General features: G+C 41.5%; 1 protein-coding gene across 2 annotated transcripts in view; it reads left to right on the top strand.

Moving 5' to 3' along the window:
• ATRNL1 (attractin like 1) overlaps positions 1-21763 on the top strand; it is a 990764-nt gene that overhangs the window by 162007 nt on the left and 806994 nt on the right. For both annotated transcript variants that reach the window (XM_074959279.1, XM_074959280.1), the window contains exon 10: positions 7466-7649. In XM_074959279.1, the coding sequence (XP_074815380.1) occupies positions 7466-7649 (184 nt within the window). The remainder of the gene's footprint in view (positions 1-7465; positions 7650-21763) is intronic.

The raw sequence follows: 21763 nt of genomic DNA, 5'->3' as shown, positions 1-21763 counted from the left end.
GGAGACTATGAATGACTCCCTGTACTTGTTTAAGGACTCCAGGGCCATCCTGTGTTCCTTGGGCATTTATACATCTTTGAGCAAGAAGCATTTCAGTAGGTCACTGACTACCCAGTAATTATGCCCTGCTCAGTTCTTGGAGTACAAAAGACCCTGCATAATTCCCAGAAAGAGAGACAGATTTGAGAAAAGGATGGTCGCCCAACCACCCTCTGTGACCACACAGGCATAATGTAAACAGCATCTTTGATGGGTTGGTCAAGGGTTCGAATGCTCGTGTTCCTCTGATTTTACAGTTGCACCCTTTAGCCCACCTCCCTCCTTTGGGGGACCACATTGTCCATTTCCACCAGACTTGGAAGTGGATCACCAGGGACCAATGAATATTGGAGATCATAACTTCAGGTTACACTATCCAGTCTGAAAGTCCCTCCCTTCCCACTGCTCCTTTCCTGTCCCTCTTAAGGAACCCCTCTCATGAGTTTCTGCTAAGGCAAGTGGTGGACTTTCTCCTCTGTCTAGGAGTGATAGAACTGGTTCCTTCCCTTTATAGGGGCAAAGGGTTCTACTGAAAAAGGATGGAAGTTGGAGGCCAGTCTTAGATCTAAGACAGCCAAACAAGTTTGTGAAGCCCCCAAAATTCAGGATGGTAACTCTCGTAACTATAATTCCTGCTCTAGAGTAAGGAGATTGGCTATATTGAAGTAGGCGTCTTGGAGGACAAGGGTCAAAAAACAAACAATCACCCATCACACGGGAAATACCTACGATTTGCTGTGGGCCAAGATCATTTCCAGGTCAGAGTGCTTCTCTTCGGTCTCTCTTTGGCTCCAAGGGTGTTCTCGAAGGTTCTAGCAGTAGTGGCCACTTGCTTTCTACAGGAAGTGATTCTCATCTTCCTGTACCTCAATGACTGGTTTCTCAAAGGATGCTCTTTTGAGGCAGTATTGTCTTCCATTCAGAAGGCTCTTGCTCCATTCCAAGAGTTGGTCCTACAGCTAATAGTAAAGAAATCTGTGTTAGTACCGGTGCAGGGAATTCAGTTCATAGTGTGTACTTGGACTTGGTGACAGCCAGAATGTACCTCCCTTTAGACGGATTTGTGAAACTTTCAGGACTGGTTAGGTTGATTCAGGGAAGCCCTAAGACATCAAGAAGGAACTGTCTTTTAAGCTCTTTGGTTACATGGCAGCATGTACCTTTGTTACCAGTCATGCAAATTTACACCTCTGCTGTTTCTAAGGTTGGTTGAAAATTGCTTGTTCTCCTACCAGAGATGCCTTGGACATCTTGGCAGTCCTCTTGCATGTAAAGAACTCCCTGAATTGGTGGAAGGAGCGACTGCACATCTGTGCAGGTGTTCCTTTCTGCCGCCTAACACTGTCAGTAACTCTAACTAATGCATCCCATGTAGGTACCGTCATGATTCAGGGCAGATGGTTGACCTATAAGACCCGTCTCCACATCAACCTGTTGGAGCTCAGGATGGTCAGGAATGCTTGGCTCCATTTCCTCCCAGTGATGAGAATCATGACGGACAACATGTCCTGCATGTTTTACATGAACAAGCAGAGAGGAGCAAGGTCCCCCTCCTGATGCACTGAAGCTATACTGACACCAGCTTTCTGCATGTCCTCCTTCAGCATCTTGAATCACCTATTTTTAGGTGGTCTTCATGATTCTTTGTCCTATGGCTTCAAGCTTTGTACGGTCTGGCGAACATATCCCACACTTCAGTCTCGCACCTATCCATCTCAGTTGATACTCCCTCATGAAAAAATTAGTGGGTGCTTAGCACCCACCGGCAGTCCCGTGGCATGCAGGAGGCACTGGGTACGGCAGAAGAGGCAAGGTGGGGATGGACTGGGGGCAGAAATAGGTGGGGGGGCCTTGGGGGAAGGGGTGGAGTGGGGGCGGGTTCTGGGGCTGAGCAGGGGTTGAGCATCCCCAGGGAAAGGAAAAAGCAGGCGCCTCTGTTGGGGGCAACCTGCATATGACTCCTGTCATTTCATTGTGTAGCCTATCAGCTCCTGTCTTACCTGGCGTCCACCTGAGCATTCTAATTGTGGTTCTGAGAAGTGCTGGTTCTCTCTCCCTCACTGGCCAGCATTCCAATACATACATGATGGCTCGCGTAATAATGATCTTATACACTTCGTTCTTTAGTATACCTGGCATATTCTTATCACCGAGAATTCCTGTCAGCTCCCTCCATTTATACCAAGCACTCTTCATTTGGCTCCTAACATCCACATCCACATTCTTATCAAGGCTCAACACTGAACCGAGGTATTTAAGTTGTTGCACAAACTTTAACTGTAGGCCATATAGATTTACTGGCTTCTCATGCTTCCTTTCAGTGAAGCATTGCATATATTCCATCTTCTGTCAGTTGATTCATAAGCCATTTTCTTCTAATGCAGCCTTCCATAGTTCTAGGTCAGTTTCCAATTTGTATTTATCTTCATGGGATAATTTAATGTCACTTGCAAAAAGCATGCTCTCCCCTAATCTCCTGTGCCAAGGTGTCCATTACAGTCCAAATAGCAATGGGCTTAAGGGTGCTCCTTGATGTAGACCTACCCCCACGGTGAATGACTCACTGAAGCTGTTGCATCTTACTACCATTGTGCTACATAATATTCTGAACAAATGTCTCCAGCAGATTGCCCGACTGGAGGCACCACTGTAACAACTCTCTAGAAACTCTGTCATAAGCCTTCTCGAAACCCAGAAGCACTAAATGTAATTCCTTGCATTTCTCCCTCTACATCTCCTGAAGTATTTGGGCTGCAAACACTGCATCCATTGTTGCTCTTCCTGGCATAAACCCAAATTGGTCGTCGTTTACTTGATGCTCCAGCTCTATCCAAAGTCTTTCTTTCCAACCATTTCATCATGTGACTCATTGAATATTACCACATTCTAGCATATCTCCTTTATTCTTGAAGATAATTGGTCCCTCAGTGTGCTCTTCCTCTACTTGTTGGGTATTTTTCCAGTACAGAAAATTAAGTTGAAAAAGTTCACCATCATCACCACACCCTCATGGCCTAATACTCTAAATACCTCATTTGATACACAGTGTGATCCCTCTGCCTTCCCATCTTTCATCTTAAGTGCTATCTGAGTCTCCACCATGGTGATAGGTCTTGTGTGGTTATTGCTTGCGCATACTTCCCTCAACCTTTTCTTCGCATTCTTTTCATTAAGCAGTTTCTCATAAAATCACTGCTACTTCCTAATGACTTCAATGCCTTCCATTTTCCTCCTTGACACACTTCACTGCTACCAAGTCCTCTCTGCTTCTTTGCCTAATCTTACCTAATCTACATTTTCTTTTTCCCTTTCTTTTGTTAGTTCTGCATATAAAGCTTTAAATGCCAGACTCTTTACTCCCACAACTGCTCTTTTCGCTGTTTTCTTTAAAGCTTGTATTCCTCATAACTTTTCCACCATTGCTTAAACCTTTCCTCCTTTACTGCCTCTTGCACATTGCTGGACCATCATATCTTCTTGCCATGAAATTTTATCTCCTTTTGTTTGGCCAGAGGTTCTTGTGCACTTTCTGTAAAATTGGATGTTTTTCAACAAATCTCGCTGGTATCATCGTAGTTGGTTTCGTCATTGTGCAAAGACTGCAGTACCTCATCGTTAAATCTCAGATTGACTTCCCTATCTGCAAGTCTCCACCACTTTATTCTTTGTTCCACAACTTACCTTTTGCCATCCAATAGCTTTTTCACCCAGGAAGTTCATTACAAGCAGTGTTGCTTCGCAGTCTACTCTCCTGGGATCACTTTACAGTCTCTTACATTTTTTAGATCTTTTTTTTGTCCAGAAGTAATTGATCTGGGTCCGGTTGGCACCACCCTTATATGTGAATAGGTGCTTCTCCTTCTTTACAAAGTTTGTATTGGCAACAATCAGGCTGTGGGTTCTGAGCTAATGCAAAGATATCCTCACCCACTTCATTTCTGGTTCCATTTCTGGTTCCATATCCTCCATGACAGTCGTCATAACTTCACTGTGTTCTCCCAAATCTCCATTTGAGATCTGCACCAATAATCAAGTACTTTACTTGTGATACTTCTTGTATTGCTCCTCCTACTCAATTGTATAGCCAACCTGTGGCATGTATGTGCATATAACGTTAAATATATGTTCTCTGCTCAGTGCTATTCTAACTTTCATGAGCCAAGAAAAGGAGTACTTGTGGCACCTTAGAGACTAACCAGTTTATTTGAGCATGAGCTTTCGTGAGCTACAGCTCACTTCATCGGATGCATAGCATATTCCACGATATGCTATGCATCCGATGAAGTGAGCTGTAGCTCACGAAAGCTCATGCTCAAATAAACTGGTTAGTCTCTAAGGTGCCACAAGTACTCCTTTTCTTTTTTCTTTTTACGAATACAGACTAACACGGCTGTTACTCTGAAACCTTTCATGAGCCAGTAACTGTTCCTTTGGATGTTTGCTACCTTATTCTTTTAATATTTTTGCTATGATTATTTTTACCCCATTTCTCCTTGCTACTGAACATTGTCTTGTAACCATCCCTGTTGTTTGTGGATTTCAACACCTTCCATTTTGGTTCTTGTATACAATGTACATTCTTCTTCTCTTCCGAGTCTCAACTACTGCTCTTGATTTTCCAGTCATTGTTCCCACATACAGGGGATCCAAATGTAGTGCTTGGGCTTGCATCTTTTGCTGCATTCACGCAGAATGCGGTAGCCTTTTCCCACTTTCCATAGCCATCAGATGAAGTGGTCATGTGTTTCTTCTGGAGGATTTCATAGTATTGTACTAATATATTCCCTGAAGACAAAGACCCAGAGAATCATCTGTGATTAGAACAACTTTTACAAACTGGCTGGCTTGACCTGATGTTCTTGGTTTGAAATGTGGTGTGAAAAGTGGATTTGAACGTGACCTTGCTTTTATATTACATTTGCTATTAACAGACTTATCCTTTTGTGAATTTCAGTAGCTGAACTGTTGAGACATATTGTCAATTAAATAACTAACAAGCAATGGTTGCAAATTCAGATGGATTAGTTTAATGGTCTCTCTTAATTAGTTTCTGAAGCCTAATTGTCCATTTGTATCTAGCACACTTCATGAGAAGTTAGTGTCTGCTGACCTATAAATATGTTCTGTCCTTTCTGCATTGTGGGCTTATAACAAAAATATCCAATAATAAAATATGATTGAAGTTTCAGAACAATAATCAAGCCAACAGTTGTTGAATTTTTTTAAAAAATGAGTTAAGGCGTGCGGTAAAGTGATTAAATTCACTGTACCAATCTGAATACTAAACTAGTCCTGATGACTTAGGAGTTGGATTTTATTACTCTTATATAAAAGGTTGTTTGATTTGATGAATAGGTTTTTTGGTGATAATTTTTATCACAGTGCAGTACAGCAAAATATGGTGTTCAAATCTTAGTATGTTTGTTAAAATTTAGTTGTGTTAGGTAATCTGAAGTGATCAGTGGAAAAATAATGTTGGCCAAGTCATAGGTGTGGAACTATATTTTTCTAGGAAAAAAGGTTTTAAAGTGTCTGCTTTCTAAAACAAAGTAACAGACACACTATCAAAGAGGTCTTGGTAACTGAGGGAAGGAGCCAAAGGACAATTTTGATAAAATAAGCTTAATTTAAAAGAAAAATTATTATAATTATTCTGAAAATAACTGTATATTGTGACAAATGTATTTGAAACGGATATGAAATATATGTACATTTTCCCATCTACAGTTACTGCATCATATGACTTAAAAATCAGGGTTGTTGCCAGATTTTATTTAATTGGGTTTATTGTACTACTACCCTATGATACTACTTTTTGATCTGAATATGTATGTATAATAAACATTGTTGGAATGTTGCAATAGACGTTACCTTCTTGTTTTCGTTATAAGGATACTGTTAACTTTAAGTTCTGAAGTTGACTAATTTAAAAAAAAACAAACTATACCTCTGATAGAACACTGCCTATGCATCAGTTCATCCAAGCACAAAAGTATGTACTTAAGTTTAAGCATGTGCTGAAGTCCCATTGACGTCAATAGGATGATTTATTCTTGAAGTTAATTATGTGCTAAATTATTTACTGAGTAGGGGTGGATTTACTCACATTCTTTAATTTAAGTACATACATATGTGCCTGACTGAACTGATGGCTTAAATAAAGTGCACAGAATTATGTTTTCTTTTGATACCCTGAAAATATTGTTTTGATACCCTGAAAATATTTATAACAGTCTTATTAAAAAATATGGCAGAACAACAGCACTAAACATTTTCAGTCTTTTGTTGTTCTTCCATTTTGTGCACATGCCAGCATACCATCTCTTCAGTTTGTTTGCTGTTGATACTGGTAAACATAGATCTGGAGAGCCAGGAAAAGAGCATGCAGCTGAGCCTCCCCTGAAGGGTGAAATAAATTATGTCATCATGTTAGTACATGAGCCAGGAAGCTCAATTGGCCATCAACAAAGCAGTGGAAATGGTGTTACACAGAACAGTGTCAAATGCACAGAGTAAACAAATTGGGGGGACTTTTTTGTTGCCAGCTTCTTTCACTTTTATTGAAAATTGTAGATAAAAGTATGATATACAGGTTGATGGTTAAATATAAATTGTACATTTATCTGGTTGTGTTAAAGCAAATTTACCCAAAAAAATAACATTGTAGAACATTGAAGGTTTTCATAGGATGAATTGGGTGATGGCAGTAAGAGTGTTTTCAAATTTTGAGGAAAGAAAGTAGAATATGTGGCATTGTTGGGAATTACCAGACAGTGGTATTGCCAATTGGACTTGGTAGTTCTATTTATCGGAATGTATAGGCATTAGATGTTAGAGGAATGCTTATTATGAGATGTGATCCAGTTCTTTTTAGAAGCTCACTCTATCACCAGTACAAAGCTGTAATTATTGCTGTAATTTCTTTGCCTAAATTTTATGTCTGAGCAACCGTTAATCTTAGATGCAGCTGCTGCTTACAAGTTATAGCCACACAAGCAAACAAAACATTACATGATGCCAACTGTATTACTCTGTGCATGTGTGTGTATTGTAAACTGGTGAAGGGCAATAAAAATTACTTTTATTTTATGCAAAAGTTATTCATTTCAGTTGGGAAAGTGTGTGCCCTGCCTTCAGATTATGACATAAAAATTAAATATCTATCATTTCTTTCTTGTATTATAGATTTAAAATGTTTTATGTTTACATAGGGGTATTTTTAACATGAGCCAAGCCAATTTAAAAATTTGGAAAAACATGCATAATATATCCAACACATCTACATGGTTTCAAAGATGTAAACTGTTAGTCCCTGACTTTACAATTGATTTATTTGGGACTACTCATGCTAAGTAAGGACTTATCCCAGGAGTAGGTCCTTGCAAGGTTAGAGTATTATTTTATGTTTCTCATATGTCTCTTCCAGGATCAAATTCATGGCTTGTGCCAGAAACAAAAGGAGCAATTGTGCAAGGTGGATATGGCCATAGTAGTGTCTATGATGCAATGACAAAATCCATTTATGTTCATGGTGGATACAAAGCATTACCTGGCAATAAATATGGATTGGTGGATGACCTTTATAGATATGAAGTTAATACGAGGACATGGTAAGTAGAATTAAAACAATGGTGAACTAAGATCAAGATAACATAAAATTGTTATTGTATATATCTCACTATTGTATATGCATTAACTTCTTTATTTGCGTTTATATTTATGTTGTAATGATTTCATAATTTTCAGTGCTGGAATTTTCAGAAAAAGAAAATATAGGGATAATTTTCCATCAAAACTGAAGATTTAGCAGACACAGCATATTGTGTGCTGGCAGGTTAATTTTAGAATATTTAGTATGTTAATTTTAGGCTTTAAAAGGTCTGGTCATTTTAAAAAAAAAATCCAGAAGTTTGAATTTTATGGAAGCTGTGTCAGCCTCCTTTTGGAACCTGTGGAGATCTTGCCAAACTCTCATTCCTCAGCAGGCTCTCCCTACTTCTAGTTGCCTTGTTGGATCGAGGCCCAGAGATCTAGAACTCCTGTCTAATTAGACTGTGAGCTCTTTGGGGCGGGGACTATGTCTGCACATGCACACCTGTATGTATCTACAGTGTTCAGCATGCAGGGGCCTTGGTGTTGATTAAGGCTGGGCTTGGCAGAATTTGATTTTTATTTTTTTCTAATGTCAACAATTGATATACATTTTCATTTTCAAGATTTTTACTTTCAATTTGTAACTATTTATTTTTACAGTTGTTGGAAATTGATGGGGAGGGTTAGGATAGCAGAGACAGTGGTGTTGAAGTAGGATCTCAGCACTGACAGCAAGGCTGCAGGGGACTCCCAGCATGGCAGAAGGGCCTAAGAGACCAGGACACACGGTGCAGGGGAGGCTGTGATTGTGGCCCAGTGGAACAGAGACCTCCGGCCAGGACTGCACGGAGGAAGACTAGCCCCTGGTGAAAAGGTGCTGCTGAATAGTTCCTGCCAGGGACAGCTCCCACCGTCCTGGCTGGTGACTGAGTAAGCGGGGCTGCGACAGCTGAGACAACATGGCTGGGGGCTTGTCCTCCTCCTCTGCTCTGTCCTGCTAAGACCACATACTTCCCTACCCCTTATGCTTGCAGGGATGGGGTGTCACTGGCTCTACAGCTGTTCAGGGAACTCTTTGCAGGCCCGCTGTCACAAGACTGAGTGAGCAAGGCTGCAGAGAGCAATTTGTGCTGCCGCAGAACTGGTGACACCCGATCCCTGCAGGTACAAGATGTGGGGGGAGGCACTCTGGCCAACTGTTACCGAGTGATATGGTTTTTTCGTCAGTTCAGCATGTCAGGTGACATGATGTTTACCAACATATATTGATTTAAATTGAATCCTGCCAAGCCTAGTTAAGGCCTTTGGGTGCTACGGTAATACAGATATTAATAATAGTTTGTTTAGGATGATAACAGTGAGCTCAGTCACATTCAGTATCTTCCTCTTTCACTTTTCTGGAGTAGGTGTGCAGGGAGGGTGATGGCAGCACGGGGTTTTCCCCCCTTTCTCTTTCCTTTTCCATTTTCTCACACCCATCTTTCCCCCAAAGAACAGCTGACCGCATTTCTGCGTGTTGGCTCCAGTGCAGTTGACTGCATCTGTAACTCCATCTGAAGCACAATTGATCATATCTTGAACCATCACCATGTTATTCTGCCCCGTGCAGCTTTAAGCAGGTGAAGGTGATCGTCCACAGAGAGAATTTTTCTTCTCTCTGAGAATCCCAGATTTGTAAGCTGCAAAGAACTAGTAAACTGTGGTCCTCTCGTCGTATTAGAGAGACGAGGAGGGATGGCTGTTGTGAAGTGTTGCTACTGCTTGGGGCTCACTGGCTGACTGCCCTCCCTAGCCACTCTCACAGTCTGGATTATTTCCCATTCCTGCTTGTATCTGTGATGGAGTGTAGATGGGGATGAGATAAGTCCTGGCAATAAGACTGAATGTGCAATGCACTCAGACAGCAGTCTTACAGGTGTGCAAGTACTGCCCATCACCTTGGTGTGTGTATCCCTTCATTGGCAGGAGGCTGGTGTTGCTGTTTAAAAGAAACTTCTGTGGTGCTGCAATGAGAGAGGCTGGGACTGTTCTTCTCTGTGTTAGATCTAAAATAACAGGACACCAGCCACATCAAGACTATTGGCAGCTGTGTGATTTTTAGTCTCCAGTTGATGGCTTAATAATGTCTATTAATCTTCATGGTTGTAATTTATAGATTGATGAATGAATTCAGCAAAATGATCAGTTTGAGGGAGTTACAATACTGATGAAGATATCAACTTGATTTTAAAAAAATATATTAATATAATTGATGGTGTACTTATACAGTATTTAAAATTAATTACACATAGTATTATGATATAATTACGTGCCAGATATGTTTAGGGTGAAATTCTGCACCATGTGCTTTGATATCGGTGTGGTGTACAGTGTGACCCTGATTCAGGATAACACTTAAGCATGTGCTTAATAGGTACCTCAGTTAAATTAATATTCTGTTTGTAAGCTTGATGCTTTTATTTGTCAGTCTGTCCCTCAAGTTTACTGTAATTTATTGCTGCTGCTTGTGTGTTCTATGCACAAACTGACCTTTGAGTTTTTCACCTCAGAGCTGTTTCAAGATCAAGCTCTATATCTGAACATTTTATTCCTCCAATTTAATATTTGCCCTGGGCATTACTGTCTTCATTTAAAGGACAGAAGGTTTGCTCTCAGGTCAGCTTGTTGGAAATGTTAAGAAACATGTGAGTTTGATTTGACTGCAGAATCTGTATTTTAAATGCCACTAGCTTATGGCAATTTGGCAACATTACAAGAAGAATTTTTTCTCCCTTTTTATCTATTTTAAGCGACCACATTCATAATACTATCTTATTGTCATCATTTTTCCACTGGCTTATGAAAGGAAAATAATATCATAGTGTCTCTTATTTGAGGGAACATTCAGTAATACAATGCAAGCATTAGTGATATTTTTTAATACAGATGAGAGAGCTTTTTAATAAGACTTCCAAGGTTCTATAGCTATTTTTTGTTAAATTTATAATAATTTGGGGCATTATAATGCCAAAGAATTACCCTAACTAGTTAATACAATGTAGCACTGTCTTTTGCTTATACTTCTATAAAATTATCTCCCTATTTAGTCTTTATTTCATGTACACTATATACATACATACATACATATATATACATACATATATATACATACATATATAAATAAAAAAAAGTGGGTGTATATAAAATACGGAATTCTACCTATTGAAAAATGTGCTGTGGCTCACTCCAGTGTATTTGTGTTAATGTGTATAAGACTATTGAAAGATGCTGGGCCTTACTGATGGCAGTTACGGAAAGAATAAGTGTGAAGGGCCAATCTTAGTCAATGATACATTGTGCACGTCGCGGCTTATCTTGGGAAATTAGCTACTGCTAATTTTTCAAGTTTATCTATGTGCGTTGTTCACTTTTGGTATGTATGTGTGTGCAGAAGGCAAGAACAAGTTCTTTTTTGTGAGTGTTTGTGTATGTCCATTACACCGTAGGTGTCTGCATGCCTCATCAGCACTGATACCAGACAGCTTTTCCTAGTAGTACCCAGGCAGCGGCCCTGCCAATTGCGAAGTGACTCATGCTGTGAAGTGAGGGTATAAAGGGCAGTTTCCCTGCAGTTCCTTTTCACCGTCTGTGGTTGGAGCATTACTATTTCTTGTGAGCTACTTACCTACCTTTTACTCTTCTGCCCCTTGACACTCAAAAATCTTTATTTTCATTGTGGTTTTAGATTTCTTTTAACCTCTCATAATCTTGCTTTGAGTTTCACTTAGAATGCCTCTGAACACTGCCAGTCAGACCTGAGCCATCAATTTCAGGGACTATCAAGATCAGCTATTTTGTCAGCTGTGACAGAGCGGTCATCCTTAATTCCTGCGAGTCAACAGCCCATGTCTGTGCTGATCGTGCAGGAGGCTTGTGCAGCGGCCAAAGATTTACTGTACCTGACAGTACTGCCCTCCCTCTTGCTGCAGATTGAGTACTCTTGTCCAGGCTTAGTGCAGCAGTCAAGATAATAGGCACTGGAGCACTGTATTAGAGTAGTGCACACCTCAGCCCCGGTGCCAACTCCTGACTTATCTTCTGGGCCAGAACTAGGTCCTCCATCCCAAATGATACCACTGGCTAAGAAACCTGTTATGCTTCCTCTGGCATCATGTCGGTACATGTCCAGATTGCAATCTCTAATGACCCCTCCCGGTACTCTACTACCCTGGCTCTTGAAATATTCTGATTCCTTGTCAGATTGAGATAAAATTTCAAGTATTCTGGTACTGAGATTCTAGAGCTTCTTTCTGTTCCTGTTCCCACGCTTATCGGCGTGGTTCCAAGAGGACTTCTGCTAGAGACTGGATGGTTGGGTCAGATGTGCCTGGGGCCCAGTACTGTACCAGCCCCTGCAGTGGCCCTCTTGGATGCCTTGTTGGGTGTCTCCAACATCCAGATCTACTTCACCGCTCCCCAACGGCTCTAGAACAGTTTGCATAGCGGGGGTGCTGAGAACTGTTGAACCAAACCGTAAACCTTGTATATAATGGAAACCACTTCAAGCCAGGGGCTACGGTAGCATGCCTAGTTCCTGCACCTATGCAACTCCCTCACACAGGTTGATCTTCCAGGAGGGAGCCTTCTCCTGCCAGTACTGATAGACTATTGTATTAACTTAGAATATATGGGATAAAGGTGTTAACGTAAGTTAGTCGCTGTCCATTAAACAGTGTTAAACAAGCAATGGGGCTTGGTATACAAAAACATTAGCCTACTTAGCACCATGGCAAACGTTGTTAAAAATCCTTTTAACACTTTCTTAATAATACAGAAAAGAAGGAAAAATAATTAAAGCATTTGGAATGTAGAGTATTAAATAAGGTTTTTATTTTAACATCTCTTGTTCCCTTTCCTTTAGTTGTAGACAGTTTTTAGAAGGAAAAAAAACCCACCCTGTTGTTTGACAATCTCTTAAATGTCATTGCTACGGTTATAGTTGAAGTTCAGTCTTAGGAGGTAAAGCCTCCTTGTTTGACTCTCTCTTGACTTTGATGGAATCAAAGATGATGATAACTGTTATCCCAGGTGGTGGTTGTGATCCAGCTGGAGCTGGTAGGGAATGTGATGTCATCTGGGTCCCCCTCTCTCTGGCCTATTTTGATCAGGTCCCCACTCAGGGTGATGAAGGCTCAGGGTCCTAGGAAATGCTGGGGATGGCAGCCATGATAGTGAAGCTTGCTCCAGTAGCCTCTGTCAGTTCTTTCCATCTGTTTTCCTTGTTGTCCTTTCCCCACAAAATCTTTCTTCTAAAGACCCAAAAAGGGAGTGATGGGAACAATAGTCAAACTCCTCATTATTTTATCTACCAGTTAGGCCTAATTATCTGACACACCAGTTTTCGCTCATTCACTTCTGGCTCCACATCTCCTGGTATTTAACCAGTATAATTTTAATACAATCTTTGAATTATGTCAACATGGCCTTTTTGGTTTAGATGAATTCAGTTATTTTGTCTCCCTTTCATATCTTTTCCCATCATCATTTGTTGTTATGGGTTATTGTAATATCATCTGAACTTTTGCATATTTTGCACAGTTCAGCTCACAATTTAAGTAAATTCGTAGGCCCAGTTGTCACAACAGAAACATCAGTCAGAACTAGAATATTTTCTCTCTTGTCTCCTGTGCAGGCATCCTCCTTATTGCCTACTGAGGACTTTGTATCAGAGGCTGCTGCCCCTGTGGGCATCCTTGTCTCCTGATGAGGAGCTGGTACTACAGGCTACCACCCCAGTCCCAGGCGACTTTAAGGTGCATCAGGAGCTCCTCAAAAGAATGGCAGCCTCCCTGGGTATTCATATAGCACTAATGGAAGACAATACCCACAAGCTCATTGACATTCTCCATCCCACTGGGACAGGGAAGGTTGCCTTGCCCATAGATAAGGCCATTATGCAGCCAGCCAAAACAATCCGGCAAACCCATTCCTCTATTTCCACTAATTGCTACAAGAATGGAACAAAAAGATAAAGTTCTATCTCCTGGGGTTGAGCAGTTTTATTTACACCCCACACCTAGGTCATTAGTGGTGGCTGCAGGGAATGAGAGGAGCTGACAGATCAGAGCTAAGGTTACCCTAAAAATAAAGATGCTAAGACGTTATGAGTAGAAAAAATATTCTACAACATCTCTGCAGTTCCGCATTGCCAATTATAGTGCTCTGCTGTCTTAGTATGACTTTTCAAACTGGGAAGCAATATCCCAGTTTGCTAGTAAACTACTAGAGGATTCCAGGGAGCAGTTCCAGTCACTTGTTGCAAAGGAATGCCTTGTGTCTCATTCAGCTTTACAGGATTCTTTGGGTACAGTGGGTTCTGCAGCCAGAGCCAAGGTGATAGTGGTGACTGCGCACAGAGCATCCTGGTCACTGGTCTCTGGGATTCCGTGGAGGTACAACAAGCTACTGAGTACCTCCCTTTTGAAGGCTTTGTCTAGTACTCTAAGACAGATGAGGCTCTGCACACACTAAAGGACTCAAGGAGAGTACTCAAGTCCTTAGGCCTCTATGTGCCCATGACAAAGAGGATGAAATATTGCCTGCACTACCAGCTCAGACAACAATATTATGCTTTCTGGCAGCCTGACCAGTCCATGTGGAGGTGTAAAGGTCACACACGAGGATGTCCATGCCCTTTACTTCCTCGCTCTCTTTTTCTTGGCAGCCACAAGCCTCCAAGCAGCCATTATCGATGACGAGGACAATATCCTATCCAACCTGTATCTTATGGACCCTTCTCCATCTCTCTGGGACAAGTTGTCACATTTTCTCTGGGCTTGTCAGTCAACCACCTTGGACAAGTAGGTGCTAAGAATGGTGGAATCGGGATATACCCTCCAGTTTCTTTCTATCCCCCACTTCCAACCCTCTGCTCCTGCTTCAGGGGCCCCTCTTATGTGTCTGTGCAAACACAAGAGGTACAGACTTTATTCTTTGGGAGTGATAGAGGAGATGCCTTCATTTCATCAGGGCAGGAGGTTTTATTCCAGATACTTTCTGATACCCAAAGCAGGTCTCAGACCCATTCTGGGCCTTCAGAACCTCAACAAATACATCAGGAAGTTGAAGTTCTGCATTGTATCCCTGGTTACAGTTACCCTTTCCCTAGATCTAGGAGAACGGCATGTTAACTTACTGGACGCCCACTTCCATATGGAAATCTATCCTGGCCACAGGAGATTCCTGAGGTTTGTTGTAGGAGATGACCATTACCAGTTCGCTGTCCTGCCTTTTGACAAATTATCCGCTCCGAGGGTACTTACCAAATACATGGTGGTAGTGGCTGCTTGCTTATGCAAAAGAAATGTGTGTGTATCCTTATCTGGATGCCTGGTTGTTTTGTGGATGGTCCGTGCATCATGTGCAAGTCGCTGTCCAGAAAATAACTGTCTGTTCAACATCCTGGACCTAAAATGAAACAATTAGAAAAGTCAACTTCTGTGCCCTTGCAGAGGATAGAATTAATTGGCTTAGTTTTGGCTTCGATCTCCTCCAGGGGTTTCTAGTTGCTTGCAAGTCCCCAACTATATGGCACTTCTCAGCATCCCTCAAGTACCATCCTGAGACCACTGAGAGGAATTGTCTGTTTCTTGGGGAACATGGCAGCACGTACATTTGTCACTCCCCAGGCTGGGCTGAACCTTTCTGATTCGCCAGTGCGAATCCCAGAGAGGGTGCTGTTATCTCTCATCTGGAGGATGAGCTAAGACTTCTGCAGGGGAGTCTGTTTCACTCCTTCTCTCCCTTTCAAGACTTCAGTAACAGACACATCAGCCATCAGGTGGGGAGCGTATCTCAGTGACCTTTGAGTTCAGGGATTGTGGAATGCATATGAGGCCAAATTGGATGTAAATATTCTGGGCATGCCAGCACTTCACATTCAAAGTAAGACTGTTCAGACAACACCACTGCTGACTTTTCTGTGAAGGAACAGGGAGGAGCCATATCAGTTGGCCTCTCACAAGAGGTTATCAAGCTGTGGAACTTGTGTATTTGGAGCTCAGTTACTTTCAAAGGGTCTCACCTGCATGGGGTCCAAAACAGCGTAGAAGATTGTCTGAGCAGATCATTCAGTCTGGATAACACATGGTCCCTCTGCACGAACTTGCTAGCCTTGGTGTTATGCGAAGGGGGTTTCTTTCTGTGGACCAGTTTATGACTCACCCGAATAGGAAGCATTCCAGTTTTTTGCTCCAGGGTGAGCCCAGGATCAAAATCAGATGCCTTCCTCTTTCTGTGGAACAAAGAGTTCCTATATGCATAACTGCCAATAACCCTGGTTTTCAGGGTGATCCTCAAGCTCAATAAAGATCATGACAGGATGATCCTTATGGCCCCAGCCTGGCTGAGACAGACGTGGTATTCAAAACTGTAAACTATCCACTTGAGGACCTGTGCTGTTACTAGTAAACAGAGACCTGCTGTCATGGAACTGTAGGTGAGAAAAATCATCTTAAACAAAGATTGTATCTTGCTAGGTTACGTTTTAGAATTCAGGATACATGTTTTCACTGTATTTGTTTGTAAATATTTCTACCTTGGCATCACTTAATCCAGGCATTTTTGTTAATAAACTTGTTTTGCTTTTGTTAGAAATCTTCAATGCTGTGTAAGTTCAGTAAAGTGTGTGCTTCTAGAAAGCTAAAAGGTTGGCGTATTATACTGTCTCTGTAAAGGCAGTGAACCTAACACTTCCTTTGTGAAGGTCCAGTGAGAGGGATTGAGCCCTTTCTTTGTGAGGGTCCAGTGAGAGATACTAAGGTCAGCCTGCAAGGAGTAACCTGGTTGGACAAAGCCAGGGTGAGGCTTGTGGGCTGTTGGCTGGCTGCTGGGGGTCACAGCTCTGGGTAAAAGCTGCACAGCCACAAGACTCCCAGGGTTACAAGGCAGACAGTGACTGAACCCATTACTGGCCTGGGTGAACCCCAAAAAGTCATACATGGTAAGATGGTTTTTACTTACCTCATCATGACCATATCCGCGAGGGGACTAAATAGATAGCCCATCAAAGACCCAACACCTTCCTGGATTTGAATTTGTTGTTGTTGTTTGTGCTTATGGGCCCTCCCTTTGAACCACTGGCATCATGCTCTCATTTTTAAACCTGTCAGCGGAGGTTGCCTTCCTGGTGGCCATCACCTCCTGTGGGGGGTAGGTGAGCTGAATGCATTGGTAATTGATCCACTGTACATGGGTTTGTACAGTGACAAGATGTAGTTGAGACCACACATCAACTTCCTTTTGCTTGCTTTCAACAGATATCGTGCACTGTCTGCACAATTGAGAGATGATGTAAATAAAGATAAGGCAGTCCTACAGTACCTCTTCTGATGACTCTGAACTCCACCACCTGGGGTAACAGCTTGAGAATCACCTACAGTGTAATAAGCATATGGAAGCACTCGAAGAAAAAATGGTTACATACCTTTCCATAACTGTTGTTCTTTGAGAGGATGGTGCGGGGTTACTCTGCCTTTATACACTCACTTTGCAGCATGAGGGCTCAGAGATGGCTAGGGTTGCCCCTGCATGTTCTGGTAGGGAAAACTCTCCAGCACCATTGCACAAGGTGTGCACACATCTTCAGTGTAATGGACTTATGCAACACATCTCAAAGAATAGCAGTGACAGAAAGGTTAAGTAAACATTTGTTTTCAGGAATTAATTGTAACATTGACTATCCATTTATATATAGTACATTATCTTTTGTGATATTTTTGAAAAGTTTTCCTTTCCTTTTTAATTCTTTATCCATTTATAGCAGTTATACCACATTACAAGTGAACACTTACCCACAATTACCACACAGTGGCCTCTGAGATATTGTATAATTTTCTTACACTTATGGTGTAAAGTAACTGGATTTCAGAATACCACATTGTGGTATCTTTGGGTAAAACTTGACTTTTTATTGGCAACTTTTGAAGTGTCATTGTTAGTTTTTAGCTTTATAGCACCAACATTGTGCCCAGAAGGTAACATACAGGTATGAAGACAAAGCAATTTATGCTCCAGGGCACTTACAGTGTAAATAGATAACATACAAAGAAGGCAGGAGGTTGAAATGGAACAAAGAGAAGCATTGAGATTGATGTAAAAGTTAAGCTCAAGTCTTGTTAGTTTCTCAACATCTGCCTGATATATGTAGGAGAACACAGGGATCCTTTTTAAAAATTTTTTAAAGTGAATTTGAGGATGTGGAGGATGAATACAAGAGCCAACACTTACATAAGTTTCATTGGGCACAAAACCCAAAAACATCTTAGTTTACTGTTTATTCTGAACTTTGCTATCTTTCCATCCCCAAATTGCGTACTTCCAGAACAAAACTGTTGGCAAAAGACGTGTTTTTAAGACTGAGGTCTGGTATGTGTACAATGCTATGTAGTGAGCAAGTGCTGCAAGTACTGAATTGCCCTCATCTGCCCTGAAATCACCAGTACAGGCTGCTCACACCTTGCAGGATCAAATCCATACTGTAGTTTATAAACAACAATGGACTGTAAGAATAATTTAGTTTATTCTGTACCCTCATTTCCAGGGTTTAATATCTTGGCCATTTAATTTTGTTGATAAATATGGCATAACAATAGTAGGTTTCTGTGTGCTTTTTATTTAAATATTTTATTGGATTTTAAATGTGGACACACACACACAAAATCAATTAATACTGTTATATAACTATGAAAAAGAAGATATTGGACTAGATTCATACATCTGTCAAAACTGCTTCGCTGCTGCTCTAGTAGCCTTAAACCCAGCCTGACCTAGCCTCCCAGCGCACGGGAATTTTCTGGTGGTATAGGTCCTTGTAGTACCTTGGGTACCACCCTTACTCTTGACTTCTGGTGTAAGGGATGTGGTTGAGGGATCTCTCTGGCTAATCCCCAGATACTAGAAAGCCCATTATAGTCTGTTTGTAGCTGTAGATAATATATATCAGCCTTCAGTCTGGAGAATATAGGGCAGAGAATGAAGAATATGGTGGTACACATAAATGGAGTATATACTGCAGAGAGTCATCTTCTGCATTCCATCCTGGCTCCACTACAGTGGTGATTTCAGCCACAATACCTGGTTTATCATCTTCTCTCTGACGTATTTGCACCTTTTTCCATGCTACCCCGTCCTTACCATGCCCTCCCTAAACCTCTTCTGCTAGCCACCTCTCACCTTATTCAGGTACCTCCTAAAAACTAACTTTTGCTGTCTGACCTATGAAAAATTAGGGGAGGAAGTGGGGAAAAATAAAAGGAACATGACCATCAAGAGGTGTACGTGCCTCTTTGAGCTGAGTAAGCATGTGATCTTATTATTGTTACCCTTGTTCTTATACTACTTTTCCTGCTTTTTTGCATGTTTATAACCCTATTTGTAAGTATTTAAAGTTGAATTGCATGTTCTTGTGTGCTGGGACCATATATATACTTGTTGCTTTGAGGCATCTAGCACATTTTGGACACTGAAAAATAATTATAAAAGCAAGTATAATGTATTGAAACTATGTTGGCCATAAAATATTAAGTTGTTAGGCCAAAAATTATTTAAAAGGTGAAGCTAATTTTAGGTTGGCGAAACGCACTTTTGTGTGTTTCGTGCTCTATCTGCAAAATTTATTCATTATAAATAACAAAACAAATGCAACCCACACTTAGTTAAAAAATATGGAGGCTAAAAGTGGAAGCAGTTTGAAAGGTATGGCTGTGCTATGGATGCGCTGACTTATTCTCTTTTATTAGCATCACAAAAAAAAATTAGCTACTGCAGGTAGTCATTACTGTCTTCTTTTATGGTATTTTTACAAAAAAGGTTTTTGAAGGGCAAGATTCTGTATTTAGGTTCAACACCCACCTCCCAGCATCTTTCCGCACAATAATTCTTATTCTCTTTTTAATTATGTCTCTAATTTTTTAGTCGATTGACATGATATCAAAGCAGTGAGACATACTGTCACATAAGGGATTCACAATGATGTAAAAATGATGGTAAAAACATCAGTGCACCCCTAGGGAGACTGTGTTATGCAATTAGAAAGAAAGAAAGAATGTTAGCTCAGAGCAATGTTAATGTGAAGTTAATGGCAAAACAGTTTCATTTTGTATTTATGCAGAGTATAGTAATGTAATTCATTGTACAGGTCTGATCAAGCAACCTCTTTGACTGCTTACATGGATAAGGGTTTGTAGGATCGGGCCCTAGGATTGGAGGCAATGTAGAGGAAATTCCTTACTGGCGGTCTTATCCGCTCCCACAAAAGACCCTGGTGCTGCTCCTGTTCTGAGTTGAGGGTATAAAAAATGGAGCTGCCACACCTACCCTTCTATTTCTTCTTACTGTTTGTACTCAGTGGTCAGAACATCCTGTCAGTTGTTCCTCTGAACTTCCAGTTAGTATTTTTTGCTAGTTTGTGTTCTTTGAATGGGCCTTTCTCTTTCTCTCTTTCCCTTTCTTTCTCATTAGTAAATCAGGTTTCAGAGTGGTAGCTATGTTAGTCTGTATCAGCAAAAAGAACGAGGAGTACTTGTGGCACCTTAGAGACTAAAATTTATTTGGGCATAAGCTTTCGTGGGCTAAAACCCACTTCATCGGATGCATGCTTTTTCCACTGCATGCATCCGATGAAGTGGGTTTTAGCCCACGAAAGCTTATGCCCAAATAAATTTTAGTCTCTAAGGTGCCACAAGTACTCCTCGTTCTTTTTATTAGTAAATCAGTGGACTCTGGGCTGTGCCAGCTACTGGGGGAACCTGTGCCTATATTCCCCCAGCTTCAAACCTTGTTCTGGGAGTTGCAAACTGGTGTCTGTGAGTGACCCTCACTCTTGTTGCCTGAACTGCTTGAGTGTGGGTCAGCTCAAGGACAGATGTCTATTTTGCTCAGGCTCCAAGACAAAAAGGGCAAGATGCTAAGAGTAGAACACGTCAGGTACATCATTGTGGAGGTCACCCTTTACCCTGCATTGCTACTGCCTCGATCTGTTAGAGGGATTCCTACCTGTCTAGGAATGCTCCTCCAGCCCTACCAGAAGGCAGAGAAAGGAGGAGATACACTGCACCAGGGCATTCCTCAAAGAGACCTAAATTCTCAGAGCTCTTTTGGCCTCCAAAGCTAAAGCAAGATATGGTTTCTGCATCATCAGAATCCTCAGTGCAGGACTCTTTGGCTCGGATTCTAGCCATGCCAGTTCCGAAGGTACAGCTCAGCCCTTTGGCTTGCTGCTCTGTGATACCACTCCATAATTGTTCGATCAGGGCAGAGCCATTGACTCTGTTTCACAAGCCAGGACTGTGGAGGGCTGCTGCTTTTCCTAGAGAAGGCACTAGAGCGGTCACCCTTGATCACAGCAGAACAAAGGTCTGTCTTGAGACCACAGGCTGACAGAGCTGAGAAAGATCTCATGAGCCTGTTGGTACTGCCCTCACCAGCTGCTCAGACTGATAGTGTCTTGCTGGAGCTGCCTCATGAAGTGCACATGTTGCCTTCAGTGTTTGGGTCTGCTATGGTACCAGCATCTTCAGGTCTGGTACAGCATCCATTGATTATGAAGCCAGCTCAGAGACCAGCGGTAACTGCTGTGCCTCAGTGCATGGTGCTGATAGCCAGGAAGCCTTTGATGTGACTGTTATCATAGAATCATAGAACTGGAAGGGACCTCGAGATGTCATCTAGTCCAGTCCCCTGCACTCAAAGAAGGACTAAGTATTATCTAGACCATCCCTGACAGGTGTTTGTCCAACCTGCTCCTAAAAATCTCCAGTGAAGGAGATTCCACAACCTCCCAAGGCAATTTATTCCAGTGCTTAACCACTTTGACAGTTAGGAATTTTTTCCTAATGTCCAACCTAAACCACCCTTGCTGCAATTTAAGCCCATTGCTTCTAGTCCTGTCCTCAGAGGTTAAGAAGAACAAATTTTCTCCCTCTTTCTTGTAACAACCTTTTATGTACTTGAAAACTGTTATCATGTCCCCTCTGAGTCTTCTCTTCTCCAGACTAAACAAACCCAATTTTTTCAATCTTCTCTCATAGGTCATGTTTTCTAGACCTGTAATCATTTTTGTTGCTCTTCTCTGCACTTTCTCCAATTTATTCAC

Source organism: Natator depressus, chromosome 7 (genome assembly GCF_965152275.1).
Source record: "Natator depressus isolate rNatDep1 chromosome 7, rNatDep2.hap1, whole genome shotgun sequence".
Lineage (NCBI taxonomy): Eukaryota > Metazoa > Chordata > Testudines > Cheloniidae > Natator > Natator depressus.
Note: the sequence above shows the minus strand (reverse complement) of the source record. Positions and strands in the feature narration are given on the sequence as shown.